Genomic DNA, 25,807 nt, shown 5'->3' on the forward strand with positions numbered 1-25,807 from the left:
AGTTTAGCTTCAGTAATTAAATTCCCTATGAATACACATATTCCACTGACCTGTTCAGAGTCTTTTTTTTTTTACACACTAAAATATGTTAGGATTCTTGAAATAATTTTTATTTTATATATTCCTAGGGGAGAGGAGTCCTTTCCAACTTTGCCACTTAATAGCACGCTCATATTGTAGTAAAAGTTTGCACTTAAACCAGCATAATATTTTAGCATAATATTTTAGGTCATCCTCAAGCTAGCTGAAAACATGTTTTTGCATTGGGTGTTACAGTATCCTTTTGGTTCTTAGTCTCTCGGACTTTGTTTAGCCAGGACACACAGAGCTCAGGGAAAGCTGCAACCCCCGCCCAGAGCACCAAGTAAAATTATATGCATTACTTTGTGGTTGCAAGGCTAACTCGGGGGATCTGTAAGGAGGTTTTAAACTTAGTCAAAGATAAATAGCCACCTGCCGTGTACAGCTGCTCAGCAAATTTGGTCCCTAAGTGCAGCCTCTCTAAAAAGCGGTGCCCTGAAGGGGGAGGCTGGTGCGGAGCTCGGGGGAGCAGTGAGCTGGTCCATGTTTTGGCACGGCGCAGGTTTCACCGCACGGCTCTGGCAGAGGGAGATGATGAACCTCCGAGCTCTGTCCTCTGCTCTGCTGTGCAGGACCTACAGAGCTGGTGTCCGACCATCACCGAAGGAGCGAACACGGCTGTGAAAAGTTACAATAGTAACTCTGTTAATGCTACAATTTCACATTAAAAAAAAAAAAAAAAAAAGACAACGGGAAAAAATTCTTTCCGAATTTTGAGTGAATACCACACCTTCAGCTACTCTGCAACATCTGTTCCGTGTTTTCATTCGATCAGATCTCAAAACCGTGGGGTTTTTTCAAGGCTGGGGGAAAGAAAAGCTTCCAACAAGTATTCTGGCATTCTCAGGTTTATTTTACAAACTTACGAAGAGGTTCTGTAAAATCGACACTATTTTTTACAAACGCAGCCGGGCTTTTGTCGCGCCAGGAGGCCCCTCCTCGGCTCGGTCCTTGTGTAGGGGTGTCCTCGCGTCCCCGCGGCGCCTGAGGGCGGAGGCCGCTGCCCGCCCCGCCCCGCTCCGCCGTGAGGGCGGGGAAAGGCCGCCGCCATCTCCGGGTACCGCCGCCCGGGCAGCCGGCTGGGCCGGGCAGCCGGGCACGCCGTGGGGCCATGAGGAGCCGCAGCAACTCGGGGGTGCGCCTGGACGGCTATGCCCGCCTGGTCCAGCGGACCATCCTCTGCCACCAGGTGAGGAGCAGCCGCCGCCCGGGGACGCCTGCTCGGGGCTGGGGGCGCGGTGGGGCCGTGCCGGGGCCGTGGCGGGGGCGTGGGGCGGCTGCCGGGGCCGGGGGCTGCAGGAGGGACACGAACATCCCTCCTCCGGCAGGCGCACGGCCTCCTGTCCGCATGTCCCGTCCCCGCCTGCGGAGCAGCGCGGGGAATGCTGAGGCGGAGCGGATCCTGGGGGCGCTTGTGTAAGTGTACCTTGGAAATCGTGTGGAAAACACAGCGAGTCTGAGCTTATAAATAATAATAGTATTGTGTATACAATGTCTTCATGGCCATATGATGCACACCCACCCGTTGTGCACACTATATCTATCTGTCCATCTATCTATAGATACACACTACATACTATGTGTGTATATATATCTATATATCTGTATCTATCTATCTATCTATAGATACACACTACATACTAAGTAGTAGTGTATATATATCTATCTATCTATCTATCTATACACATGCACACACGGTAACGGCAGCATTCCGCCCCGGTGACATAAGCTCCGAGCAGGACTTTGTGCCGTGCCTGTCAGCACAGCGCGGTGTGGATCCCTGCGTGCTCCCCGCAGCACACAGGCGTGGCACATCCCAGAGCTTCCAGTCTCTTCTCCTGCTGTCCGCACTGCTGAGGCTCTGGAGCTGCGCAGGCGAGCAGCGAAAGAACAAAAATAGCCGGGGTGGTTCCGGGAGGTTGTTGTGCACCTTGTGTTTTTTGGTCAGTACAGTGCTCTCTTCTTAGTGTGCTTGCTTTACCCAGGTGGGCACTGAGGACTCAGAAGGTGTTCAGCAGTGTCATGCTTTGGTTAAAACAATCCAGTATATAAAGATGACCAGCAGGTTTTTTTTTTGCACAGATCAGTTACCAAATATGCTTTGTTGATGAAAGTTGCAAGAAACTGATAAGCAGTGAAAGAAGAGGCTGGGCCCCAAATGCACTTTGGTCAGTAAGATTTTTGTCACTGGCCATTGTTTTGAGCATAGGGTCCAAACACCTGTGAATTGGTGTTTGTGCACTAATTATTGTAGACTCAGTAGAAACAAATGCAAGAACCGGTATATGTGGCGTACGAAGATAATTTTTGGCTCTTCCTGTGGTGGGGTGCAGGAGAAGCTTTTAGTTGTGTTCCCACCTCTGGCTTTTGTCCGCAAGATGACCTTGGGCAAGTCACTTTGGCTTCCAGTGCCTGCCTTGATTTCCTTGATAATAAGATGAGGATGCTTAGAACAGCTTCCATTAGGGGAAACATGGAGCCTCTGAGATTCAGAGCTCAAACATGCCCCATGAAAGCCTTGATGATATTAATACTTAACAATAGTAAAAAGGGTAAGTAAATGGTAATACAGGGCTTCATACTGCTGACCAAGAATTTTGTAATTGCTATTTAAAGCAATAGGATGAATATTCGTGACTGTGTATTGCCTTTTCCACTAAGGGCTCAATGTCTGGGAGAATTCAGAGGTGGGGAAAGGAGGTAAGTTTTCTTCTTTGTGTGGAAACCAATTCACAGGCTAGAAGCAAGGCAGAGGATCAGTGGTATCCCAAGAAGACCCAGAGAAATGCTCAAGGCACGTTTCTAGATTTTTAAAATATATTTATTTATAGTCTTCCTATTTTTTTCACTGCAATAGTTTGAAAATGTTGTGTTCAGCCAGGTGCAGACATGCAGTTTTGGGCAAGTTAGGAAGGTCATCTTTGGAGGTCATCTTTGGGCCACATGCAACTGTGTCTTTCTTGGGAGCAGAAAGTCTGTGGCTAGATGGGCTTGGATGCTACTGCTTCACTGCTGTTGGTGCCTTCTTAGTGCCTCTCAGGGAAGTGAGCTTTAGCCATGGGTTTGCCCAGGAGCAGCGTGGCAGAAGAACCAGAAGGTGTTTAAAATGCTTCTGAGGTGCCGCTGCTCAGCAGGGGGTGATGTGTGACTGTGACCCTGCCCCTCACATCCAAGTTGTGGAGTGCAGCCTTGGCACATCAGCTGCTGTGCTCTGACAGAGGGCAGTGTCACGCTCACCTCTGTGAGGTGCAGCAAGGGCAACACGGACTGAGCACAGAACACTGGGCTTTGATCAGGCGTTTAATACAGCAGGAGCTAAGTTTTTCAGTAGCAGAAATTGATCTTGTGCTCATTCGAATCGCTCTAGATCAATGTGATTTTAGAGGCAGTTTTTAATGCAGGATATCTCTGCTACCAGGTAGATGTGTTCAAATAACAGGTTCAACTGCACCAGGGCTGACAGTTTTCTCTGTATGGCATCTTGACCTGATCTTGTCAGGATCAGGTCAATAGCAAACCTTTTTCTGTTTTGCAGACCTTACATTGTCCTTGTCAGTCCCTGTAGCATGCACAGTGATAGTTACCATCCTGTTAAAGATTATAAAAGGAGGATGAAACCAGACTACTGGCTGTTGTCTGTGGGGGGCCTGCCATCTGTTGCAGGTACCCCAAGGGACAGGGGTCAGAGGGATGCTTTGGTGCTGAAGCAGAGCAGACATTGAAAAGTACCACCAGAAGGATTTTCTCAGCTGGTTATTACACCTTTTAAATTGAATGACATAAGAAAAAAAATGTGAATCTTAATATTAGGAAATAGTAAAACTTAACATCTATGTACATTTTAAGTATTGCTATGGTACTGTAAGTGAAAAGCATATGGACCTGATAAGGAAAGCTCATACATTTATGGGTAACCCCAGCTGTATTATGGAATCATATTGGAAGGGACTCACAAGAATCATCAAATCCAGCTTCTGGTCCTGCACAGGACCATCCCCAAGACTCACTCACATCATGTTACAGCTGGTTTCACAAACAAATCTACAGGCTTTGCTACAGACCAATGAGACAATCTCCTTAATTTGACCTTTCAGCAAGATGCTAAATTACTTGCTTTGCTGCTTTTGTTAGAACCCTACTGGTTTTGTGCCTGTCCTGCTGAAGTTCTTATTGACACCTCCTGCCATGTAGGAACTGATGTGGTTTTTTATTGAGTTGTTGGGGGGCCTTTTTGTCTCCAGATTGATGGATAGATTTAAAAATAAATTTGGGCACAATACATCAGTTTAAAGTCTTAGTCCAGCATGTCCCATCCCCAGTGCTCTTGGTGCTCTCAGCTGGCAGCCCATGGTGCTGATAAAATTCTTTGCTCTGTGGATCTTATGAGCGGGGTGATTTGCAGGATAAGACCTGCTAGTCTAATTAGCTATCACTGCATAGATGGAATGCTTGAAGTACTAGCTAAGCTAAAATCCCTTTGACATCAGGGGGATTAAGTGCACTCAGTGTTTCTGTGGGTTCTTTAGCACCTTGTAAACATTGTAGTTTTCATATGGTGCCAGCAGGTAACAGAAGAAAGTAATTGTAGTTTTTAAGAGAAAACACTTCTAAAAAAGCTGAAACAAAGACACTTAAAATATTAATTAGCATATTACATTGTTCTGCTAACATTCTGAATGTGCATAAGGAAAGATATTAATGTGTTGTCAGTTCATGAGAGCCAGCCCCAGTGCACCCCAAAAGCTGGGACCAACTTGTAGAGGAATCAAAGGCAGTGAAATGGTGATAGCTCCGCATGGATATGTTTAATACAACCTCTTGACGTAGACAAGTCCCTCCCTGGGAGCTGAGTAGTCTTTTAAAGTCTTGGATGGGCCATTACTCTGGGATTCCATTTTGGTACACAGAGACATTTTTTTTTTTCAACTGGCAGCTGGCCAGCATGGACAGTAGGGAAAAATAAACCAAAATTATAATTTTTCAGACAGCAGAGTGAACTCTATCAAGCCAGGGACAGTAGACATCTGTTGTCCTGCATTGGAGGGAGAGAAACAAAGTGTCCTCTATGTATGTGGTCTGCCTTTTGAGACCCTGAGTTTTGTCATGTGGGCACAGTGCTGATCTGGGACTTCTGTTACTCCTTGTTTGACTTCTCAAGACCAAAGAGAAGTTTTTTAAGCTGTTTGCATTCATATATGGTACTTTGCCCATCAAAGAGGCGAGTAGGGGTCCTTCAACAATTGCTGAGGCAGGGCTGTTGCAGTGGAACTTCCTTTCTACTCTGAGTGAGCCACTAAGCATTGCTGTATTAAACTATAACAATAGGGCTGGCTGCCGGGTCATGTCTGTCAGGCTGTCACCCCTGTGCTGCTCACATGTAGAGACCTGGAAATTGTAACTAATGCCCCTCTCCCTCAAACCAGCTTTTTTAAAAATAATGTGTTGAGTGAATCAGTATGTGGGAGAAATGAAAAATTGATGGATGTATCCTTTTAAATGTTACTTTTGTAAAAGTAGTCTTTAGTAGTCTTTGCCCCTTGTCACACCAGCCCCACCAACTGGTCTTCATTCACTGAAATTTTCTGTAAAGGCTTGATTTGATCGAAAGTTCTATTGACCTTGTGCCTCTTTGTCTCAAGAATGTACAGCCAAGAAAGATGGTCTAAAAAAAATTAAGGATAGTGAAGTGATGGGAATTAATGATGCAATGAAAAATTTAATGGAGTATTTGGGATGCTCTGCTTTTCAGACATTGCTGCTTTTCAATCCCTTCACATTTTTTTTTTCCTGTATGTTTTCCAAACGAGGATATAAAAAAGGTTTTACGTTCATTTAGCTGTCATAAACAGAGTGGGCAGATATACAGAAATACTTCTTTAATCTCCTAGAAGATCACTAGTGGTTTTTTACTTTTTAAAGATTGTGCCACAGACCAGTTACATAGAGGAGCATATATCCCACACTCAATTTCTAGTGTTAAATCAGTACCTTCTTATCCTCATAAATATGTAAAATTTAAATTTCCATTTCCCTGATGTATTCTGAATTTCACTCAGTGACTCAGCTACTAATCCTTAGTGGATGAAGATGTCCAGCTGGATGCTGTAAGCTTTACAAGCTGAAGTGTTCAAATAAATTTTGCATTTCACTTGTGTGAGTTTGGGAAGGAAGGATGGGATCTCACTTCTGTTGTGAAATCATTAGCAGCCGCAGTGTGCACTTAGCATGAAATCATCTTTAGTTTGTTACCCTTTAATACAGAAAGAAGTGATGCTTCATAGCAGATGGGATTTGAGGTGGTAATGTTTGTTCTTTATTCTTTCTGCCATGGTTAGAACCCAGTGACGGGGCTGCTTTCAGCTGGGGCGGACCATAAGGATGCCTGGGTGCGGGACAACATCTACAGCATCCTGGCCGTGTGGGGGCTGGGAATGGCGTATCGGAAGAATGCGGACCGGGATGAGGATAAAGCCAAAGCCTACGAGCTCGAGCAGGTGCGTCAAGGCTCGGCATAAACCATTTCCACTGTTTGGGATTTCTTACTGTAGTCTTTTTGAAGAGTGCGTTTGCACTGCTGCTGTGTCTGGAATTTGGCAGGGTTTTCCCAGCTTGGAGTACACGTTCCAAAGACAGCAACATCCATGCAGTGTGTGGTGTGCAGTATCTCTGGCAACTTTATGGCAAGGAGGATTTGAAGAACTGGATGGCAGAGAGGCTAACATCTGAATTTCACTGCAAATGAAACAAAAATATGTAGAAATCAAACTTTATCAGTTGGCTGATTGTTGAAAATTAGGCTTCTGAGAGGTTTTGTGTCCCAATTTACAATTACTCTCTCTGATTAAACCTTGAGGTTCCGCATGACGTGTGTTGTGGTGCAGAAAATCAGGCTTAGGCTGCTTGGATCTTGCAGCAATTTATCTGCTAGACCATTCTTCCCTATAAAGAGAAGCATGCCATTTAAAGTAGAAGTCTTTGAAATGTGCACGGAGGTTGTACATGGGGTGTAGGTGTGTTTCATCACAGTGGAGAAGGTAACGATCTCCAGATTGATAAGTTCTGTGCTGGAGAATTGGAAGGGGACATAACTCACACAGTTAAATACTAAAATCTGCAGCTGGGAATGTGAGTATCAGAAATGAGAATGTCAACAGAGGTGGGTTAAATGTGAAGTGAGGGACTGTTGGTGTCCTGCTGTTGTTTTGGAGTCACTGGGTAAATTTTTTGCTAGTGTGTCCTACTTGAACCAGGGAGGTCCATGGTGACAGAATAACCTTAACTCAGTTTTCATGATCATATTTATATTTTGAGGCTATATTTTTGGGGTGAAAAGGTGGGGTTGATTATTTAGTGCACAATCTTGCACTTCTCTGCATTCACACTTACGGCCCTTTCTCTACGAGTCACTTGATTTTTGTTGTACTGTATAAAGAGTGGAAGAAGCTCTACAAGTTTCGTGGTCATGTCAATGTCCTGAAGTCACCTACCTATGTTCCCTAGATCTGTCATTCAAAAAATGTAGTCTTAATATTCTTACAAGACATAGCATTCTTCTTACTTCCTTTAGCTTGGATAAAAGGACCGTGGAGAGTTGTTCCACTGTTTAGAGAGGACCTTTGGGAAAAGACTTCTCCTAGGTAGGGATGAAGGAATAAAATCTGATCGGTGTATAAAAAAAAAAAAACATGCAAAACATTTTGGGCAAATACACATTCTTTTTTACCTTTGGCAGAACATTACTAGAGGGTGTGAACTTTGCCACTTTTGAATGTTGTTTGTAAGAGCTGATGAGGCTGAAAATGACACTGGTATGTTTTGTTCCTGCAGAACGTTGTGAAGCTGATGCGGGGACTCTTGCAGTGCATGATGAGACAGGTAATGCCATAGGATTGAGTTAGTAGATGTATTTACAAAGTGTTTCATGGAAGCATGTAGTTCTTGTGTCTTCTGTGGAGTGACTTATTTGTGCAGATGATGGTGTGGGGAGTCTTCTTAAAACTCTTGAGCAAAACAGACCTTGCTTCCACTTCTTGTCCAAGTAACATTTTGAGAATGTGCTGGTAGCAAATCAGAGTTTTGCCTTTGCAAACTGATTTTCACCAAGATGGATGCCCCTAGTTTACATCTGAACACAACAAGGTAATTTAATCATATTCTTTCCTGTAGAGATGTGGATTTAACTGGAGTCTAATGTCAGAGTTGTGTTTAAGCCCTCTGATCGACCAAAACTGAGTGAGGTAACAGGGTTAAGACCTCAAGATTCTCCTCACCTAGGGAAAGTTATTAACGTCAAAATCATTTGGAGAATTTCTTCCAAAATATTTCAGATTTGAGATTTGTGATGTTTTTTAGGTAGATAAGGTAGAGAAGTTCAAACGCACTCAGAGTACCAAAGACTGCCTCCATGCCAAGTATAACTCTGCAACTTGTGCCACAGTGGTTGGGGATGACCAGTGGGGGCATCTACAAGTGGATGCAACTTCCCTCTATCTGCTCTTCTTGGCACAGATGACTGCATCAGGTAAGCAGAAGATATTTTTGCCTTTTGTTGCAGCCTTTTCTATTCCAGCGCTTATTTTAAAAGGAAAAGAAAAATAGTAACCAGCTTCAAAGATCTTTACATAATTATTACTCAGAAACAAGTCATGTTCCTCGGGAAAAAAATATGCCTTACTTGGAATTTCTTGTTTATAGTAATTGGCAGTGTCTGTGCCCTTAATCAAGGCACCAAATACATGAGATATTTAGAATCATGTCAGAGAAGTCTCATGTTTAAAGACTTCATAGGGGACAACCATGTTTCTTCAGAGAGTGGCAACATTGAGTCAGGTGCACTGGTGCCATCAGTGTTTCTTCTCTTACTGGTGCTGCTTTATCTTGTGTTCTTCTTAATCGTACTCCTGTGAGGATAAGGATTCGTTTCCTTACATGTTTTTCTGTCCTTGAAGCCCCTTGCGATTGATCCCTGCAGAGCAGGCACCTGGTCGTCTTGAAGGTTCCTAGGTAGAGCAGTGAGCAGGCAGAGGGCTGGGGAGCTGCAGGAATTGGTATTCACTGTTCTGGAGAGCCAGAGCTGGCTCAGGTGCCTCTGCTTTTTACCCATGGTCTGAGTGTGAGGTGGTTTTTGGTTGGTCTTTGAAACAGTCTATGTTGGTGGGGTTTGAATATTTTGTCAGTAGGAAGTATTGAGGCTTCCTGCCTGACCTTTGGAAATGAGTTTTTCCTTTGATTTCAGTGGGCAGGGGTTGGTAGCAAATAAAAGCATGAAACTCACTGTAGAGTAGCTATTGCGGTTCTGATACAATATAATTATTCTCTTTCCATCTTTTGATCAGGGCTACGTATTATCTTCACCCTTGATGAAGTTACCTTTATCCAGAATCTTGTTTTTTACATAGAAGCTGCCTACAAAGTTGCTGTAAGTAGTTATTTATATGTAAATGATCTGAGCACTGCTCAGATCAGGTGTGGGTGGAAAATTACTTATTGCTGGAGAAGTAAAATAGGGACTTGTTTTTTCCACAAGAAGATATCAGAACCTGTCAGTAATTTACAGTGCAAGCAGCATCTTTGGAGATGTTGGGAGTGCTGTGGAGGATTTACTGCTGCGTGGGTGAGGTATACTTGTTCTATCATAATAATAGGGGGTTTTATTGATAATTAATAATATTTCCTGATGTCTAATTATAAGCCTTGTAGGCCTTTCTAGAAAGGGCAGGTTGTTAGCAAACCAAGTTGAAGGGACATGCACAGGAGGAGGGATAAAGGGCTTTGTGTGTTCTGTGAAGGCAGTGATTTGTGACTGTACATGTGATCCTGCTGGGGTTGTACTTTAATGTGCTTCTTTTCAAACATGAGGAGGGTCTCTTTTGAGACTTGGAGCCCCTTTTTACTTTTTTTTTTTTTGAAGGTAAATAATAAACTAATTTCATGTAGGGGCGGGGATTTGTTGTGGGACAGGGGCCAAAATGTTGCTTTTGTATATAGTTGTACCATTTTTTTCTTGATGATGTTGTTGCAGGATTATGGAATTTGGGAACGTGGTGATAAGACAAACCAAGGAATTCCTGAACTGAACGCGAGCTCCGTAGGGATGGCCAAAGTGAGAATGTCTTCTTGACACCTCCTTCATGGCTGCTGTGTTATGCTTAAGGGCTCTGACAAACCTGATCACTTCCTTTGTATGGTCTTCTTGGCCACTGCAATAGTTAGCTGATTGTATAAGAATTTCTGTTTAGGTGTGAATATTTTTTAGTGTGAAATCTTTGTGATAATGGCTGTCATTGAAGGGCCTCAGCACTGTTGTTCCAGGGATTGCAAGAAAGGTACCAGATTAATTGAACCACGAATCTTACAGATTCAGTGAGATGCAGTCTTATAAAGTGGCCTCTGGTTTTCTTTCCCTCCTCCTTAATTCTTCAGCCTCAATGTCATATGTGTTGTCACAGTAAGATTAAGTCAGATGTAAATTCTAAAAAACAGCAGAATATCAGTTTAAGAAATTTTCTACAAGTAGTTTAGAGAGAAAAATAAATGAAGATATACCTAAAAGAAAGTGGATATTTCTGGTTCCCTCATTGCTCAACGTCACAGAGATACTAAATGAAGCTCAGAAGGCCATAAATGTAAATGTGTCATTGACAACAACCTTGTTACATGGTTTCTGAGGGACAGACAGAAGACAAAAATCATTAAGGTTAAAGGTGTATTTGCCTTTCAGCAAGATTTGTTAGATCTTGTGTGCACTGCAAGAGGGAGACACTGCTGGTCTTGGCCCCACACTGATAAATGAGGCTATTTTGGAATATAGGGCAGGCCAAGCATTTTTTACCAAGTATGTCAATATTTAGATGATATCTCTCTGGAAACTCAGCTCCCAAATTTTTTGCATTGCCTTTAAATTGTGGGAAGGATCACCAGTACATCAGTCTTCTATCCTACTAGTTGAAAATCAGAAATAGTTACTTTTTCTAAAATATTGCCAAGCTTCCCTTTAAAGATGAAAAAAATGTCAGTGGGGTAAACTGCTGTCTTATGTAATTTTTTTCAGAGGTTAAGTACAGGTGCTAGGGTGTATACTTGTTTTAAAAGGTATTTATTGATTTTGAGTTGTGGTTTGGTTTTCTTTGAAGGCTGCTTTGGAAGCAATTGATGAACTAGATCTTTTTGGAGCTCATGGAGGACACAAATCAGTGATTCATGTTCTTCCTGATGAAGTGGAACACTGCCAGGTAAAAATTAGTCTGCTCTTTGCTTTACTAGGGGAAAACCTAGCACCCTCTCCTCTTTTTTTTTAATGAGATGTTGATTAATTAAGCCAAGAATTTAATATAATAAGGAAGATATATATATGTAAGATTATATACTTATATATATGTAAGATAATAAGGAAGATATACTTCTATATGGCTTCAGGCTATGCTGCTCACCCTGTTTCTAGTAGATCATGTGCAACTGAATAGGGTGAGGCATTCTCATTCTAACTCGGTTAAAAATAACTGCACACACTTCTCTGTCAGTTTGCAAATAGTGTAGTCTCATTTGCACTTGACATACCTTTTGAAGTTGGCAAATTGTTTTACATCCCTCTCTCCTGTTCTTGTTTTGCTCAGTCTATTCTGTATTCCATGTTGCCAAGGGCATCCACGTCGAAGGAGATAGATGCTGGCCTTCTGTCTATTATTTCTTACCCAGCTTTTGCAGTGGAGGATGTAAACCTTGTTAATGTGACCAAGAGTGAAATCATATCCAAATTGCAGGTAAGGATTTACTTTATTTTTCTTTTTCAAAAAGAGAAGCAGAACCTCTTTCTAAACCAAAAATCCTAATTAAACAAGGGTTGCCAGGTTGGTTCATCTGTGCATGAAGAGAGGGAGGAAGATCCCTAAGTGACCCATAAAACTCAGCACACACCTTTATGCTGATATTAGTCTATGAGGAAGAAGTGTATGGGAAATTTTCTACAATGTTGTCTGTTTTTACAGGGCCGCTATGGCTGCTGTCGCTTTCTCCGAGATGGTTACAAGACTCCCAGAGAGGTACTTCTGATGTATATTTATGATGTATATTTTCAGTAAGCATATGGGAATATTTTTTCTCTTCTTTATAGACATATTTTGTTTTATTTACATGAAGGGGTGAAATTCTCCATCACTGCTAAGACATCTTAGTGGATTTGGGGGTAATCCAGGTATCCACCCTGGAAAGGACACATATTTGAGGGAGGCTAAGGGTTTAAAAAACAGTTATTAAGGACAGAACTTAATTCATAATTCTGTAAGAAATTAACCATTAGATATACTTATGGTATCTAAAATGAAGTGGTATCTCTGAAATATCCCAAAATATCTTTGAACTGAGGCAGAGCCACAATCGTTTGGGAGACACTTAGATCCCAAGACTAGGAAAGATCGATTTGTCTACAGAACCGTTAAATGAGTTTGAGAGTGAATGTGACAAAGAAGTCAAGAGACTGCATGGAAATTATTTCTGGTGGGTTTATTGGTTTCTATGTTATAATTTGTATAAAATAGGCTACCATTATGATTGGAATAGAAGTGATTAATTTAGCACTGTGACTAAATGAGTGTGGTTGAATTTTTTAGGATCCAAGCAGGCTGCACTATGATCCTGCTGAGCTCAAGCTCTTTGAGAATATTGAATGTGAGTGGCCAGTATTCTGGACATACTTCCTAATTGATGGAATATTTAATGAGGACAAGATCCAGGTGAGGAAAGAAGAAATTGCTTTCAAATTGCAAAACCATTTACCCACGGTATTTTGTAACTTGGTTCCATGTTTGTTTTGGGTATTATTTAGATACCCCATTAGCAGAGTGGAATAGTCTTCAGCCAATTTCACCTTCCTGGGGAGTTCATGACATGGTAGAGGCAGCAGGGTTGTGCATGCTGGGGCCTGGTTGCCCTCTCCCTACCAGGTTGAGTGGTTCTATTAGCTAGGGTGGTAAACCTGGGCTAAACAGGGTTTATTTTGCTGGTTTTGTCTTATCACCAACCTTGATGCCCCTTTCACAATTACTTCAGGATGAGACAAGCTTCCTTTTCCCCAACCTCTCTGGCTTAGCTGCTGAGAACAAGATTTGTAGTACTTTCAGTCTTTTTGTACATTCAGAGAGATTTGAGATTGGCTTATGTGGGGCAATTTCATTTGCACTAGATTCCCAAGTAACTTCATGCTATTACTGTGCCAGACATCCAGTGGTCAGTGGAACTAAATTGACTGTAGCCTTCCAAAGGTTATGGTGGCACCTGGGGGGTATTGGTAAGTTAAACAGCAGCAAGTAGCCAGGACTAAATGCATTCATATCAGAACTTTTGCAGTTTGGTAGCTTGAAAGAAATTTAAAATATATGTGATTTAAAATTGCCTAGTATGCAGAGGGATAGGAGATCGCTGAGCTCCTTTAGAAATTGAAATGTCATCAGAAACAATTCAGAGAATTTCAGACCAAAAAGCCCTCTTTCTGTATCAGATGTTGCAAATCAAGTGAAATTTCTCCTGGTGCTAGACACATAGAATGTTTTCCTGAGCACAGTAAAAGTAATCTGGCAAAGAGAGAAATGGCATTATTTTGTGAGGGGAAAAGTCAGAAAGTTTACTGAAACTTCAGTCCAGCCAATAAAATACCACTTCCTGAAGCAGTCTCTAGACCTTAGTTGGATTATCTGGGACAGTATGTACCTGGTTGTGGTTTTTTTTTTTTGGTGTGCAGATGGACTGTTCTAGGGCATGGTCAGGGCAATTGCTCCTAGTTTCCACTGTTTAAACATAGTTCAATGAGTCACTGACACACTCAGGTGAGTGTCTAGTCCCCACTGCAAACAAATGGTTTTGCTAGAAAAATAAGCACCCTGAGGACTCAAAAAAAGTGGAGTGGGACAGGATGTGGGAAAATATCAGTGTATGTGAACCTGTGGGTACTTTACTTTGAGTAATCCACTGTACTCAAGAATAGTAGAAAAAGGATTTCTGAGGCAGATGCTGGTAGTGCTTGAAAAAATTCCCTCTAAGTAAAAACTTGGATTGGATAGTTAATAAAGGGAACAAAGTAAGGAATCTGGTAAAAAGAAAATTCATTGCACATTTTTATCAGTCTGTTATTCCTATTCTTGATATGTTGTCTAATATCACAAGAACAAGAGGATTTGCTATAGATATTTTTAAACATTTAAATCTCTTTAACCTTTCCTTGTGACAAAATTTTAATCAAATAAGTTAAGAGAAACTGACTTCCCAGTCCTGCTAAATGGAATTCAGTAAGCCACAGACAAATGTTTATGGCATACAGCTAACAGTTCATACACCTTATACTCCGACAGATACTGGCAGTCTGATGTCTGTGTCACTGCACTGTCATCCATTGAAAATTACTTGTAGGATCTGTTTCGGTGACTTCTTGTGCTGGTTTTGCATTGGAGCCATTCACAGAAGTGACTTTCTAAGAAAAGCTGCTAGCAGTTTCCTCTGTGTCTGACAAAAAACCTTAGCTTTGAGAATTGACAGTCTGTTAAACCACTGAGAAAGCTGGACACGCCTCTGTGAATACACGTGGTGAAGACTAAAAAATCCCGGGAAGCCCCTTTTTCCTTCCGGCCTGAGAGCAGGTAGCAAGGCTGGCCTGGCCCCCCATCTCAGCTGGGCCGGGCTGGGCTGGGTGGGCTCTGCCACAGGGCTGGGCCCCATCGGCTGCCTGTAAGGGGGAGGGGAGGCCATTGGCCCTCAGCATGCTGCAGCTGAGCCCTGGCCTGGCTGCTGAGATCCTAGCTGCTCCCTACTCCAGTCGCAAGCTATCCAGCCCAGGGTCTCCATCTGCAGGTCCCAGGCAAGATGTTAACTCTTTCAGTGCACAGATGAAACTTGCAGACCTTCAATCCTCGCTCAGGTGAGAGAAAAGGACAGAGTGAGAACATGTAGAGGAACAACATGAAGACACCAAAGTCAGTGAAGAAAGATCCAAGTCCCAGATGGGAGGGATGAGGAGATGCCTTGATCTCCCCTCTTTCAGGGGCTGAAATCCTCTTGTAAAGCTATGGAGAAGAATGTAATTGATACATCAGACTCTTTTTCCCTGTAACTCCTTGAAAGTATGGGGAGATTGAGTGTTCAAACTGTAGATATGAGCAAATGCCTCTATGCTAAAGTAAGCAAATGTTGAAGTAGCTGTGATCCCATGAGGTGTTTGAACAGAGAGAGAGAAGAGTGATGAAGACCCTTTGCCCTGGGGTCAAAGAAGACTTCTCAGAGATGAAGATGATCTCAGAGATAGATAAAGAGAACCTTTGCTCTTGAACAGCTCATCCTTATAATAGTACACCATAAGTTGACATGGCCCATAAACACAGCTGTTGGAAAAGCTGTAAAAAATGGGAGGGACTTCACAATTGCAGATTTCCAGGCAACTGCTGTTCGTGGAAGTTAAAAGCCACAAGAGAACTATTTTCTTGTGGATAAGCCTCCATAAATTGACAATAGGGACTCCTCTCCCTAAGTGAACTGAAGAAAGACTATTCTAGAAGTGATAAACTGATTGAATTGTTTCTGTACATTGTTAGCGGGGAAAAGAAACGATGTAGGGGGGAGAAGTGTTCTAAAGGTTTTATTCTGATCCTTATTATTCTTTATTTTAGTTACTGTTAATAAAGTTTTCTTTATATCCTTTTTAAAGTTTTGAGCCTGCTTTGCCTTCCTCCTAATCCTATTTTACAGCAGGAAATGATTAAGTATATTCTAATGGGTACACTGGTGCTTGGCCAGCGCTAGACCCACCACACTTCTCAGTAGGAATATATTGGAAGTTTTGTAGCAATGTGTTACAGTTTGAAGACGAGTGTTCGTGTTTCTGATAACACTGAGATGCTGGAACAGTCTCTGATAATTTGAACCCTGTTCTTCCATCAGCAAGTCATGATTCCTCCACTTCTTTTTTCTTTTTTAAATATATTAACTTTCAGTAAAAAAGTACTGCTCAAAAGTACTTTTATTATTTGTGTTTTGCTGACTGTAATGTGAATTCTCACTCTCTTTTAAAAATAATTCCAGGTACAAGAGTACAGAGAGGCTCTGGAAGGAATACTTATAAGAGAGAAGAATGGATTAGTGCTAATGCCTGAACTGTATGCAGTCCCTCCAGAAAAGGTATTGCGCAAAGGCAGTGTCCACTTCAGTATGCAAAGTAGAGAGAGTGAGAGGAATGTCAGTCTTAGTTTTTCTGTGTCTGATGAATCTAAACCAACAATAAGACTATTGCACATTATTTTAAAAAGTAAGAGACCTCTCACAGCTCCTGTTGAGAAATGGTAAACTTTAGGCTTCCAGTGGTCACATTTTTCACTTGTAAATTGTCTGTGGAAATATCACAGCAGGTCTAAAATTTTACATCCTTAGAGCAAGACATATATTTAAGAAGTGCTGATACTGGCTTAGAAGCTGAAGCTCAAAGAAGAAATAAAGCATAGACTGTCCTGCCTGTCTAGTCTGTTGATTGGTTGTGCTGCCCTTTTCCAGACCATGTACGGGAGACAGGTTTCAAATGGATTAGGATTTGGGCTGGGATTTTGGGTTGGGTATTTTCCCCCACCTTTGTTGTTACTGTTTATCTCATTCTCCCATTGTGACAGAGAAATTCAGACGAGCTTATGTGCTCTTCCATGCTATTTGCCTTTGTATCCCTCCCTGCCAACTTCTTCTCCCACTCCAGACTTCTCAGCCCTCACTCACTAAGGGTGTGGAGCCTCCTGGGTTGGTCTGAGTTGCTCAGCCGACAGCTGATGCCTTGCTCGCAGATCTGAGGTGGAAACTGAATTGCCTTCCTAGTGGGAACAAGCGTGTAAGAGTCCAGAGCCTTCTTGTGAATTTTGATATGATGATAATGATCAAAAAAACATGCCACATCAACAGGGTAGATTTTGTCTGTCTATAAAAGAAATATGAAATGGCTGCCTGAAGATGTAAACTGGGAGGGTTTTTGCCCTGCCCTCAATAGATCTGTATACTGCAAAACTAAGGCAGTTTTTCTAAATTAGTAAGTCTACTCTTAATTTTTCTATTGCCCATCCTTGCTAACACAGGAAAGGTAGAATAATCTTAATATTGGAAAGCACCTTTGCCTCAGAAAGCTGGGTAGACATCAATGAAGTTAAAGCATCATCTTGGAAGGGGTTGGAAAGCAGACACCCAGTTACCTATGCTCAACCCAGAGGGAAGGCAGCAAAGGCATGGTGAGAAGAAAGTGGAAGAGCTAATACCAAAGCTATAATTGCATGCAGAGTCCCCATTCATGCTCCAGCTTTGAAGGGTGGGAAGAAGTAGAAAAAGGAAGTATAGTTCTTGTCCCAGAAAATGTGTAGCCTTAGAAGTGAATCCACAACATCTCTCTATCAGTAGTAAGGGCAGGCTTGAAAGGGTTGATGTTAGACTATTATGTCTGCAAATACTTACATGTTATTGATTGTTCTTCACAACTTTAGGGTAATTTTTCTTGCTTATGTATTTGTTTTCAGGTGGACGAGGAGTATGAAAATCCTCACTCGGTGGATCGTGTTCCAATGGGAAAGTTGCCCCATCTTTGGGGCCAATCATTGTATGTCCTGAGCTGCCTGTTAGCAGAGGTAATTACTCCTTGCATAGTAGATAAACTTGTATTTCATTTTGCTTGAGATGGCTTGGGCTTTAATTACAGTTTGGTTAACAGGTAGAGGACAGTGTGTTTTCCAGTAGAAACATGCACATGAACCATCAAAGGATGACTAAGCTTTCAGGACTTTTTTTTTTTATATATAGCTAAGCAATTGTCTGTTTCTAATCAAGCTGAGTAAGTTGTCACATGGTCTGGAATATGGTTAGAATAGAGGAGTATGCCCAGGCTGACTTGGCCGTTCCAGAGCCAGGATTTTGGGCCATTTCAACTTTACTAGGCTATTTCTTGCTCTACGGCATGAGGTACTTACTAGTCAGATGCATTAAAGTCAGCCTAGTTAAAAGAACCACAAATATTTCAGTGAAGCTACAAAAAAAATCACTTTCCTGGTGAAATTATGTCAGTTGCTGTAACTCTGAAATAGGAATTCTGAATGCAGATTGTATCAGTCAGAACCATTTTCTTGTTCCAAAAATTATTGCAGCCATTGTTTTTATTGAATGTACTACTTAGTGGACAGGGTAGACAAACCATGCTTTAAGTCCTGCTGTCCTGAAAAAATACAAAAATTAGTTAGGATTTATTCTATGTGTCAGAAGCCTTTTGCTTAAATTCTGTTGGTTTCCTTCTTCTTTCTTTCTTTTCCATTTGTTCTAGGGATTTCTTGCTGCAGGTGAAATTGATCCATTAAACAGGAGATTTTCCACAGGATTTAAACCTGATGTTGTGGTACAAGGTGAGGGAATTCTGTGTACATTCTGTGAGAATTGAATCATGTGGTGGCAAAGTCCCTGTGTACAGGAGAGATGAAAGCTGTGTTTAAAAATAATGTGGAATTTTTTTGCATGGGGCATAGATGCTTTGATGACACTGTGAGAAGGAGAAAGAGTTTGTTTGCCTAGCTGCCTTTTTCCAGGAGGGAAGATTGGGTTTAAGACACTTTTAAAAAAAATTGTTAACATTTTAAGACTTGTCTGGAATTGGAGAGTGGCAAACTTAATCTTATAGTGAAAATGAGAATCTTGGCAGCTTCTAGAAAGAAGAAGCAGGACTGACAGGAGATGGATCAGGGTAATCAGGTTTCATGTAGCCCCTTTTCAGAGGAACCAGAGAGCACTGAGTGTGGAGGATCCCTGTACACAGAGGTGAGGCAGCCAGAGTTACCAGCTTTTGGCTGCTGCAGGGAGTGGCCTCTTTAGTTTGTGCAAGAGCAGCCAAAACCAGAAATTAAGTAGAGAGCAAACACCAGCAGATCAGGTCTTAAAGACTTTTCCAGTGCCTGGACCACACCTAAAGAGCAACCAGCTCTTTATCAGGAGCAGCCGTTGTCAAGGATCCTGTGACCTGGGCTGGTGCTTGTTTGCCCCTGTTGGTGCCTCATGGGGGTAGCATTTCATTATTCTGAAGTGCTTAATTTCCAATAGAAATAGAAGTGCTTGCTTATTTTTAGCATTCTTTGGCAAGTATTCACAATACAATGAAGAATACTGCATTACTAGTCCCAAATCAATCAACCACTTACCATGGGCAAAACCTCAAGTGGGACAAGAGATGGGTTCTGGGCCTGGATTGTAAATTCCTCTCATTAGGGAATTTTTTTTTTCTCCTGACCTCTGCCATTTTGTGTCCTCCGAAATATGTATTGCTATACAGCACCTGCTCCCCAGTGACTTGGCTGCATTGTTATAGTGTGCTGTGTTAAAAGAACAAAGATTTTCAAGTCATGTTTCCTTTTGTTCTATGGGGGGAAAGCCCTAAAAGAGACTCTTTTCTAAAAAAGACTGTGTGATCCAAACTAGTGGTACTCAAATAAATCAGAAGTAACTGATGAAATCCCCAGGAACCTGCTTTAACCTCAGCAGTTCTGACCCTGCTTTGAGTAGGAGGTTTGAGTAGAGACCTCAGAGGACTCTTCTGACCACCACTGTCATCCAAAGTGGACAGGAATGGCAAGAAATACTGAGAAACATAAAACTAAAATCTGTCAGGTGCCCTATTGCAATCCCTTTTGATTTGATGAATCCATAAATTAAGAAAAAAGTGACGTCTTCGTGCCTTTTTAGTTAGCTAAACGCATTTGTTGAGAGGTGACAGTAGAGACAGTTAAAAAGTGTAGAGCATTGGTTTTTACTTGTGTTTTTGTTTTCTGTTACACAGTGACTGTTTTGGCAGAATCTAATCAAATTAAGAATCTGTTGCAAGACCATGGAATCAGTGTTCAGAGCATTGCTGATATCCATCCACTCAGGGTGCAGCCAGCTCGCATCCTCAGCAACCTCTACACCATGCTGGGTAAGTATTTCAACATGGAGGCCTCTCTACTGCCAGGCAAGGTATTTTTTTAAGAAGCTTAACCAACTTAGAACTTCTGTCTTTAATAAGGGACTCAAAGAGGTGGAAAAATTACCTCGTTAGAAATGGTGGAGAAAATACAAGTTTCCTTGTGCCATTGGAGTTAGACAAAAACTGAGTCTTCATTTGTCCTCCAGATACTACTTCCACAGAGAAACTGGTTTTTGAAAAAATGCCTGGTAAAACACAGAAGAAAAAAATCAAGTATTTTTCCTTCAAGAAGTCATTTGAGCCTGGAAACTGGGCAGTATGATTTTTATCTTCTGAGCAGGCAGTCTGGGAAGTTTTCTGCTCCAAATCAGGGAAGCTTTGCTGCTATCAGGGCGTCTTTGGGCTGTCAGGTTCTTGCTAAAGTTCCTTCCAACCCGGAGCTGAGATAAGCTGCAACAGAGGCTCTCTGTCTCTGTTGCAAATCCAGAAGCCTTTAGGGCTTTTCTAAACACAGGACTTTAAATACATTCCAGTTCCTCAGCAGTGGCTCTCAAGTCCTGTTTTCTTCAGAGCCTGAATTGACTTAAATAAATGCTCCAAAGCTCTGACTGGTTCTAGTTGTTAAGTTGTTTATAACTGGTTCTTGATAATCCTTGCTGGAATTATTTGGGTCTTGGTGGAAAGTTTGTTACATGTATTCCCAATTTAATTTAGTTTTACTTCTTCAGGCATGCCAGCAACTCATGACTCAAAATTGTGGATACTGCTATAAAATAAAATTGAGGTAGGGTGACTCAGCACCGGTAGATTCCTCTGCTGTCTGGACAAGGGGAGCTGTATCCTGCTTCGCTGTCAGTCTGGAGCACATTCCCATGGCAATTGGGTTACAGATAATGCTGAGGCTTCTCATGGGGTGAACATTTTTTTGTTGTGGCGTTTTTTTTTTTTTTTAAGTTTTTTTGTTTTAACAGTTTAACAGGAAGCTTTTTTTGGAATAATTCAAAGTAATGGGGCCTCCAGATAAATTTTAGGAACTATGCCCTTTACACAGAGAAATTGTATATGTTGCTTCTGCAAAAGAATCTGGCTCTTCATCTCAAAGTTCTTTAAAAAAAATGAACTATTTGCAGGGCTTTGCTGAGGCTTACATTTATTTTATTATAATTCATAATAGCTTTCTTTCACTAGTGGGGGAGTGTAAGTAGGATGATTTGATACATAGTTTTTAACAGTGACTTCTTTGGGAATGTTCAAAGTAGTATTTTTTCCGGCAGGTGATTGTTTGGTTTTTATCCCTTGTCAGAAAGATTCAAGTCAGCTGCTGGTGCAAAGGTTGTAGTGTGGATCATTTGCTAATAAGCTCTACTGAGAAAAGTGAAGCTTATTAAATAAAGCCTGATGAAAATCTTTTGTTTGTATTTGATGTACTTTGATTTAGCCTGCAGCCATGAGTTTTTAAGGTCCTATATTTGAAAACACTGGAATTTCTGGGTTATGTTGATGGCCTTGTTTTCTGTAATATCACATCTCCTGCCTTTCTTGGTGGGGAAGCTTTGGGTGCTGAGCAATTACTGTAATTATAAGACCAAATCCATGGCCAGTGAAGCCAAAATTTTAATTTTTAATCAGGCCTTTGAAGGACTGATAATCATATTGCTGCTTGCTATGAAACCAGTTTGTAGCCTCACACTCTATTACTGATTTTCTGCCTTACTGGTATTAGTGGAGTAAATTTTCCTGTCTAAAGTGGTTATTTTGGAAAACAACACAGAAAATGTTAGCTGAGATTCTTTTCTTTCTCTTTCCTTTCCAGGCCGGAACAAGAACATGAAATTAAGTGGCCGACCACACCGACACATAGGAGTGTTGGGCACCTCCAAGCTCTACGTGATAAGAAATCAAATATTTGCTTTTACCCCTCAGGTAAGCATGTAAAGCTGGCAGGAAAATCACTCCTTTTTAATGGTGAATCATTAGTGAAGCACTTTGCTTTTCCCTGGTGTCATTGTACCTTAGGTAGAACGGGACTGAAACGGCAGACGTGCTTCATTTTGTAAGATTTTTAAGAGTATGGGATGATCAGCATGGTAGAACTGCTGATAAATCTCTTTTCCATCATACAGAGTCTGGTTTCTTTGGCTTCTGGCTTAGGAGAACACAGTGAATCAATAGTACAAAGTTGTTACTGATCTCTGCCCACATCAACATTCTAATCAATGAAATAGTTTCTTCAGAAATAGATCACTTAATAGATCTTTTTATCAATTGCTTTGATGAAAAATGTAGTACCACATAAGTGTGCCAAATACTGTAACCCCTAGGAGGTGAAGGTGTGATCTTTTCATTAGGTTGTTGAAAGGGTAGTAATGCTGAGAAATGGATGTTCTGTCTTTTTTTTTCTCTTTAGTGTGTTTTTTCAATGTTGCTGAAAGTTTGGATCCTCATAGAATTAATGGCTCCTACTGAATGAAATGCAACATTTAATGCATTTAATGAAATGTAACACTCTTATTTCAACAGAATTATTCCAGCAGTTGGTACAAGATGGCCAGGGAGTCCCCTGCTCCAAGCATGTACAAGTGATGCAGGATAAAAAATGCATCCACCCTTCTAAACAGATGTTTGACTAATGAAGTCTTTAAACTCCAGATGAAGGCATTCAATGGACTCTGTAGAAGATTTCTGTACTGCTTCATATTGTCCAAACAAATGAGATTTACTGCAAAAAGTACAGATCCTTTCTCATTCTTTCCAATGCCAATTGATCACAAGCAGCTTTATAAAATGTTAGTTGTTGTGTTACTTCCCTGTATCACTTTTCACTTTTGCAAATAAGGGGAAAATTCCTCAGAGATGTGATTTTTTTCCAAAATACCTCTTAGTTCACATCTTACTATGTAAGTAGGTCCCAATATTCCTGCTAAAATCTTGTCATGTATCAAATAAGGACATTCCAAAACGGCATTTATCTTTACATTAGCAACACAGTGACAGTTCCTGCTTATTCCTTGTTTTACTGAAACCTCCATAACATTTTCCATTGTACTTTGAAGCCAGACACTTCCCTGACTTTTTTTTTTTTTTGAGGTGGATGGAGTTAATATTTAATGTCACCTTCCTAAGGTTAGCAATTAAATAATCTTGTTGATCTTGACTAGTGTCCACAAATTTTGTCATTTTGTCATTTGTATTTCATTCTCTTTTCTAGTGAAAACATTGATTAGGTGTGGGGCAAAGGCTAACTTCATTCAGATATAGTAATTCTGGAAAAATGGTTAATAACTACCTTTTGAGAACAATTTTAAAAGTAGTTCTGCTTCCTAGGAAGTCAGATCAGCTTACTAGTTTGAAAATTTGCAGAAGCTGGCAGGTGTCAGCCATTTTCTTATACTTACCATCTGATTGCTCCAAAGAAGGAAACTGGACTAATCTGTTGAGATTGGTTTTTGACCATCTTACTTTATCATTTTGTAATTATCTTGTCTATCTCAAATTGGCTTTGTTTTCTTTTGCTTCCACGCACTGGAATTGGCCTGACTTTTCAAATGGCCGTACCTTTTTAAAGATGGGCAGTGTGTTTCCTTGTCTCTGGATTGCTGGGGCTTGTTCTTCCTGAATTACCAAAGCTAACTGTGAGTGGCTCAAGGATTGTTTTGGCTAGTTCCTGATTCTTTCTGTGAAAAAATTTCTCTGGACTTTGTCAGCTTGAACTTCCATGTTCTTTATGCACTTACCCCTCCACAGGGCTTATGGGCTTCCTTAACTTTCGTTGTGGCTGCTTTGACATACTTTCCATTATTTGTCCAGCTTCTTTGGTTCCAGCTCTTGAAGAAGCCACAATAGTCTCTTACTGTGGTTCTTGGCTTCCTGCTGCGGTGGGAGCAGCACTTCACCATTGCACATTTCATGTACCTTTTTTCCTCAGTAACTGCCAGCTTTTCCATATTCTGCCTGACTTCTGGATGGCTCCCAAGAGACATACCGTTACTGGCTCCCAGTCCCCAGTGTGCACTTAAGCCTGTTTATTGGTTTTGTTACTATTCTTAACTTTTTTTCCACATTTAGAGTACTTCCATCTTCTAGACCATAGGTCAGTGTAATTGGTCATTGGGAACATTCTGCTTCATGGCTATGATTGCCTAGGTTTTGTTTGTACAGCTTACTTTGATGGTCAGTCTACAGGCATATGGAAATGGACTCTTGCACAAGCATGGATTTCTTTGTCACAGTCTGAGGCCTTGTTAGGTTAATTCAGGTCATTTGTGCTGTGGTCAGGAGCAGCTCATATGGCTTTTGTGAATGATTTAAGGGAAGAAACAAAAAAAAAAAAAAAAAGAAAAGCACTAACAACTACCCCTATGTTATGGTTTTTTCTTCTCTAGTTTACTGACCAGCATCACTTCTACCTGGCTCTAGACAATCAGATGATTGTAGAGATGCTCAAGACAGAGCTCGCTTACCTCACTTCTTGCTGGAGGATGACAGGGAGACCAACCTTGACATTTCCCATCACCCACACAATGCTTGGTAAACTTAATTTTCTGTTTCAAGCACAGTAGATTATTGCAGGAGAATAGGATGGAGGTTGGTTTGAGAGGAGACAGGTAGCAGGACTTCTAACATCAGAAGTGCAGTTTAATTTTCTCATGTGTATGCTGAATTTGGATTATATGGTAATATTTAATTTTGGTTTTACTCCCTCTTCATATGCTTCCATCATTGACCATCTCCATGCTATTTCTGTCTAAAGAAATTTCATAGAAATCCCTTTTGAACTTGTCTTGAGTGGGTTGGTGTTTGTCTTGTGGGTTGTGTTTTGTTTGCTTGTTTGTCTGGGATTTTTGAATAAGCTAGTATGGATAGCAGTTGTGGGTTCTACTTTAAATTTGCCTAATTTACATAGTAGACAACACCCAGTAATTCACTGTATTTGGATGTGATAATTTGAGAATGTGTTGATAAGCTTCAATTCTTCCATTATTTTTTTTAGTTGATGATGGTACTGACATTCATCCAGCAGTTCTTGCCACAATAAGAAAATTAGAAGATGGTTATTTTGGAGGTGCAAGGTAATGTCAGAATTACCAAATTATTATCTCCATGGTTTTTTAAATGAAATCCTGTAAAAGTCTCAGTTTTGAACTTGTGATAGTGCACAGACTTTGTACTAAAATTCTGCAGAGAAGGAAGTTCCAGCTTTAATTAGTGTGTGGCAATCAAATGGTAGCTGGGCCTCAGGTGCAATGGAGAAGATCTGTCTCCCAAAAAGTGCACCATCTCTGACTGTCATTAATGGATAAAGAAAACAAACATCAATTCTTTGGAAATATAAAATCTTGAAATATGAAATCTTTGAAATATGAATCTGGCTGGGCTTCTGTTATTAAAAGGTAAATTAATTTCACAGTTACTGGATATGTTTTAAACATTGATTGCATGTAGTACTCGTAAGCTGGAGTGTTCCTTTCATCTATGTGTAAAATATCCACGGTACCTCCCTATTCTTTTTCTACTTTCCCTCTCAGTCAGTATCTTCCTTTGACAATCAAACATTGTCATGGCTTAACTCCAGTTAACAACTCAGCCCCACATGGCCACTCACCCTCGCTCCCCTTAGTGGGACTAGGGAGAGAATTGGAAGAATACAAGTGAGAAAACTTGTGAGTTGTAATAAAGAGAGTTTAGTAAATGGAGCAAAAAACACATATGCAGGCAAAGCAAAATGTGAAATTCATTCACCATTTTCCATGGGCAGGCATTTGTTCAACCATCTTCAGGAAAGCTGTA

General features: G+C 41.1%; 1 protein-coding gene across 2 annotated transcripts in view; it reads left to right on the forward strand.

The window, feature by feature from the left end:
• Nucleotides 1-1,084: 1,084 nt before the first annotated feature.
• The window catches only part of PHKA2 (phosphorylase kinase regulatory subunit alpha 2), a 46,290-nt gene continuing 21,567 nt past the window's right edge, over nucleotides 1,085-25,807 (forward strand). For both annotated transcript variants that reach the window (XM_053934345.1, XM_053934346.1), the window contains exons 1-17: nucleotides 1,085-1,270; nucleotides 6,417-6,575; nucleotides 7,909-7,956; nucleotides 8,434-8,602; nucleotides 9,417-9,499; nucleotides 10,103-10,183; nucleotides 11,214-11,312; nucleotides 11,694-11,840; nucleotides 12,066-12,119; nucleotides 12,687-12,809; nucleotides 16,141-16,236; nucleotides 17,601-17,708; nucleotides 18,395-18,473; nucleotides 19,895-20,029; nucleotides 21,834-21,943; nucleotides 24,403-24,547; nucleotides 25,011-25,089. In XM_053934345.1, coding sequence (XP_053790320.1) covers nucleotides 1,193-1,270; nucleotides 6,417-6,575; nucleotides 7,909-7,956; nucleotides 8,434-8,602; nucleotides 9,417-9,499; nucleotides 10,103-10,183; nucleotides 11,214-11,312; nucleotides 11,694-11,840; nucleotides 12,066-12,119; nucleotides 12,687-12,809; nucleotides 16,141-16,236; nucleotides 17,601-17,708; nucleotides 18,395-18,473; nucleotides 19,895-20,029; nucleotides 21,834-21,943; nucleotides 24,403-24,547; nucleotides 25,011-25,089 — 1,793 coding nt within the window. In that variant the 5' untranslated portion in view covers nucleotides 1,085-1,192. The remainder of the gene's footprint in view (nucleotides 1,271-6,416; nucleotides 6,576-7,908; nucleotides 7,957-8,433; nucleotides 8,603-9,416; nucleotides 9,500-10,102; nucleotides 10,184-11,213; nucleotides 11,313-11,693; nucleotides 11,841-12,065; nucleotides 12,120-12,686; nucleotides 12,810-16,140; nucleotides 16,237-17,600; nucleotides 17,709-18,394; nucleotides 18,474-19,894; nucleotides 20,030-21,833; nucleotides 21,944-24,402; nucleotides 24,548-25,010; nucleotides 25,090-25,807) is intronic.

The sequence above is a fragment of the Vidua chalybeata genome, chromosome 2 (genome assembly GCF_026979565.1).
Source record: "Vidua chalybeata isolate OUT-0048 chromosome 2, bVidCha1 merged haplotype, whole genome shotgun sequence".
Lineage (NCBI taxonomy): Eukaryota > Metazoa > Chordata > Aves > Passeriformes > Viduidae > Vidua > Vidua chalybeata.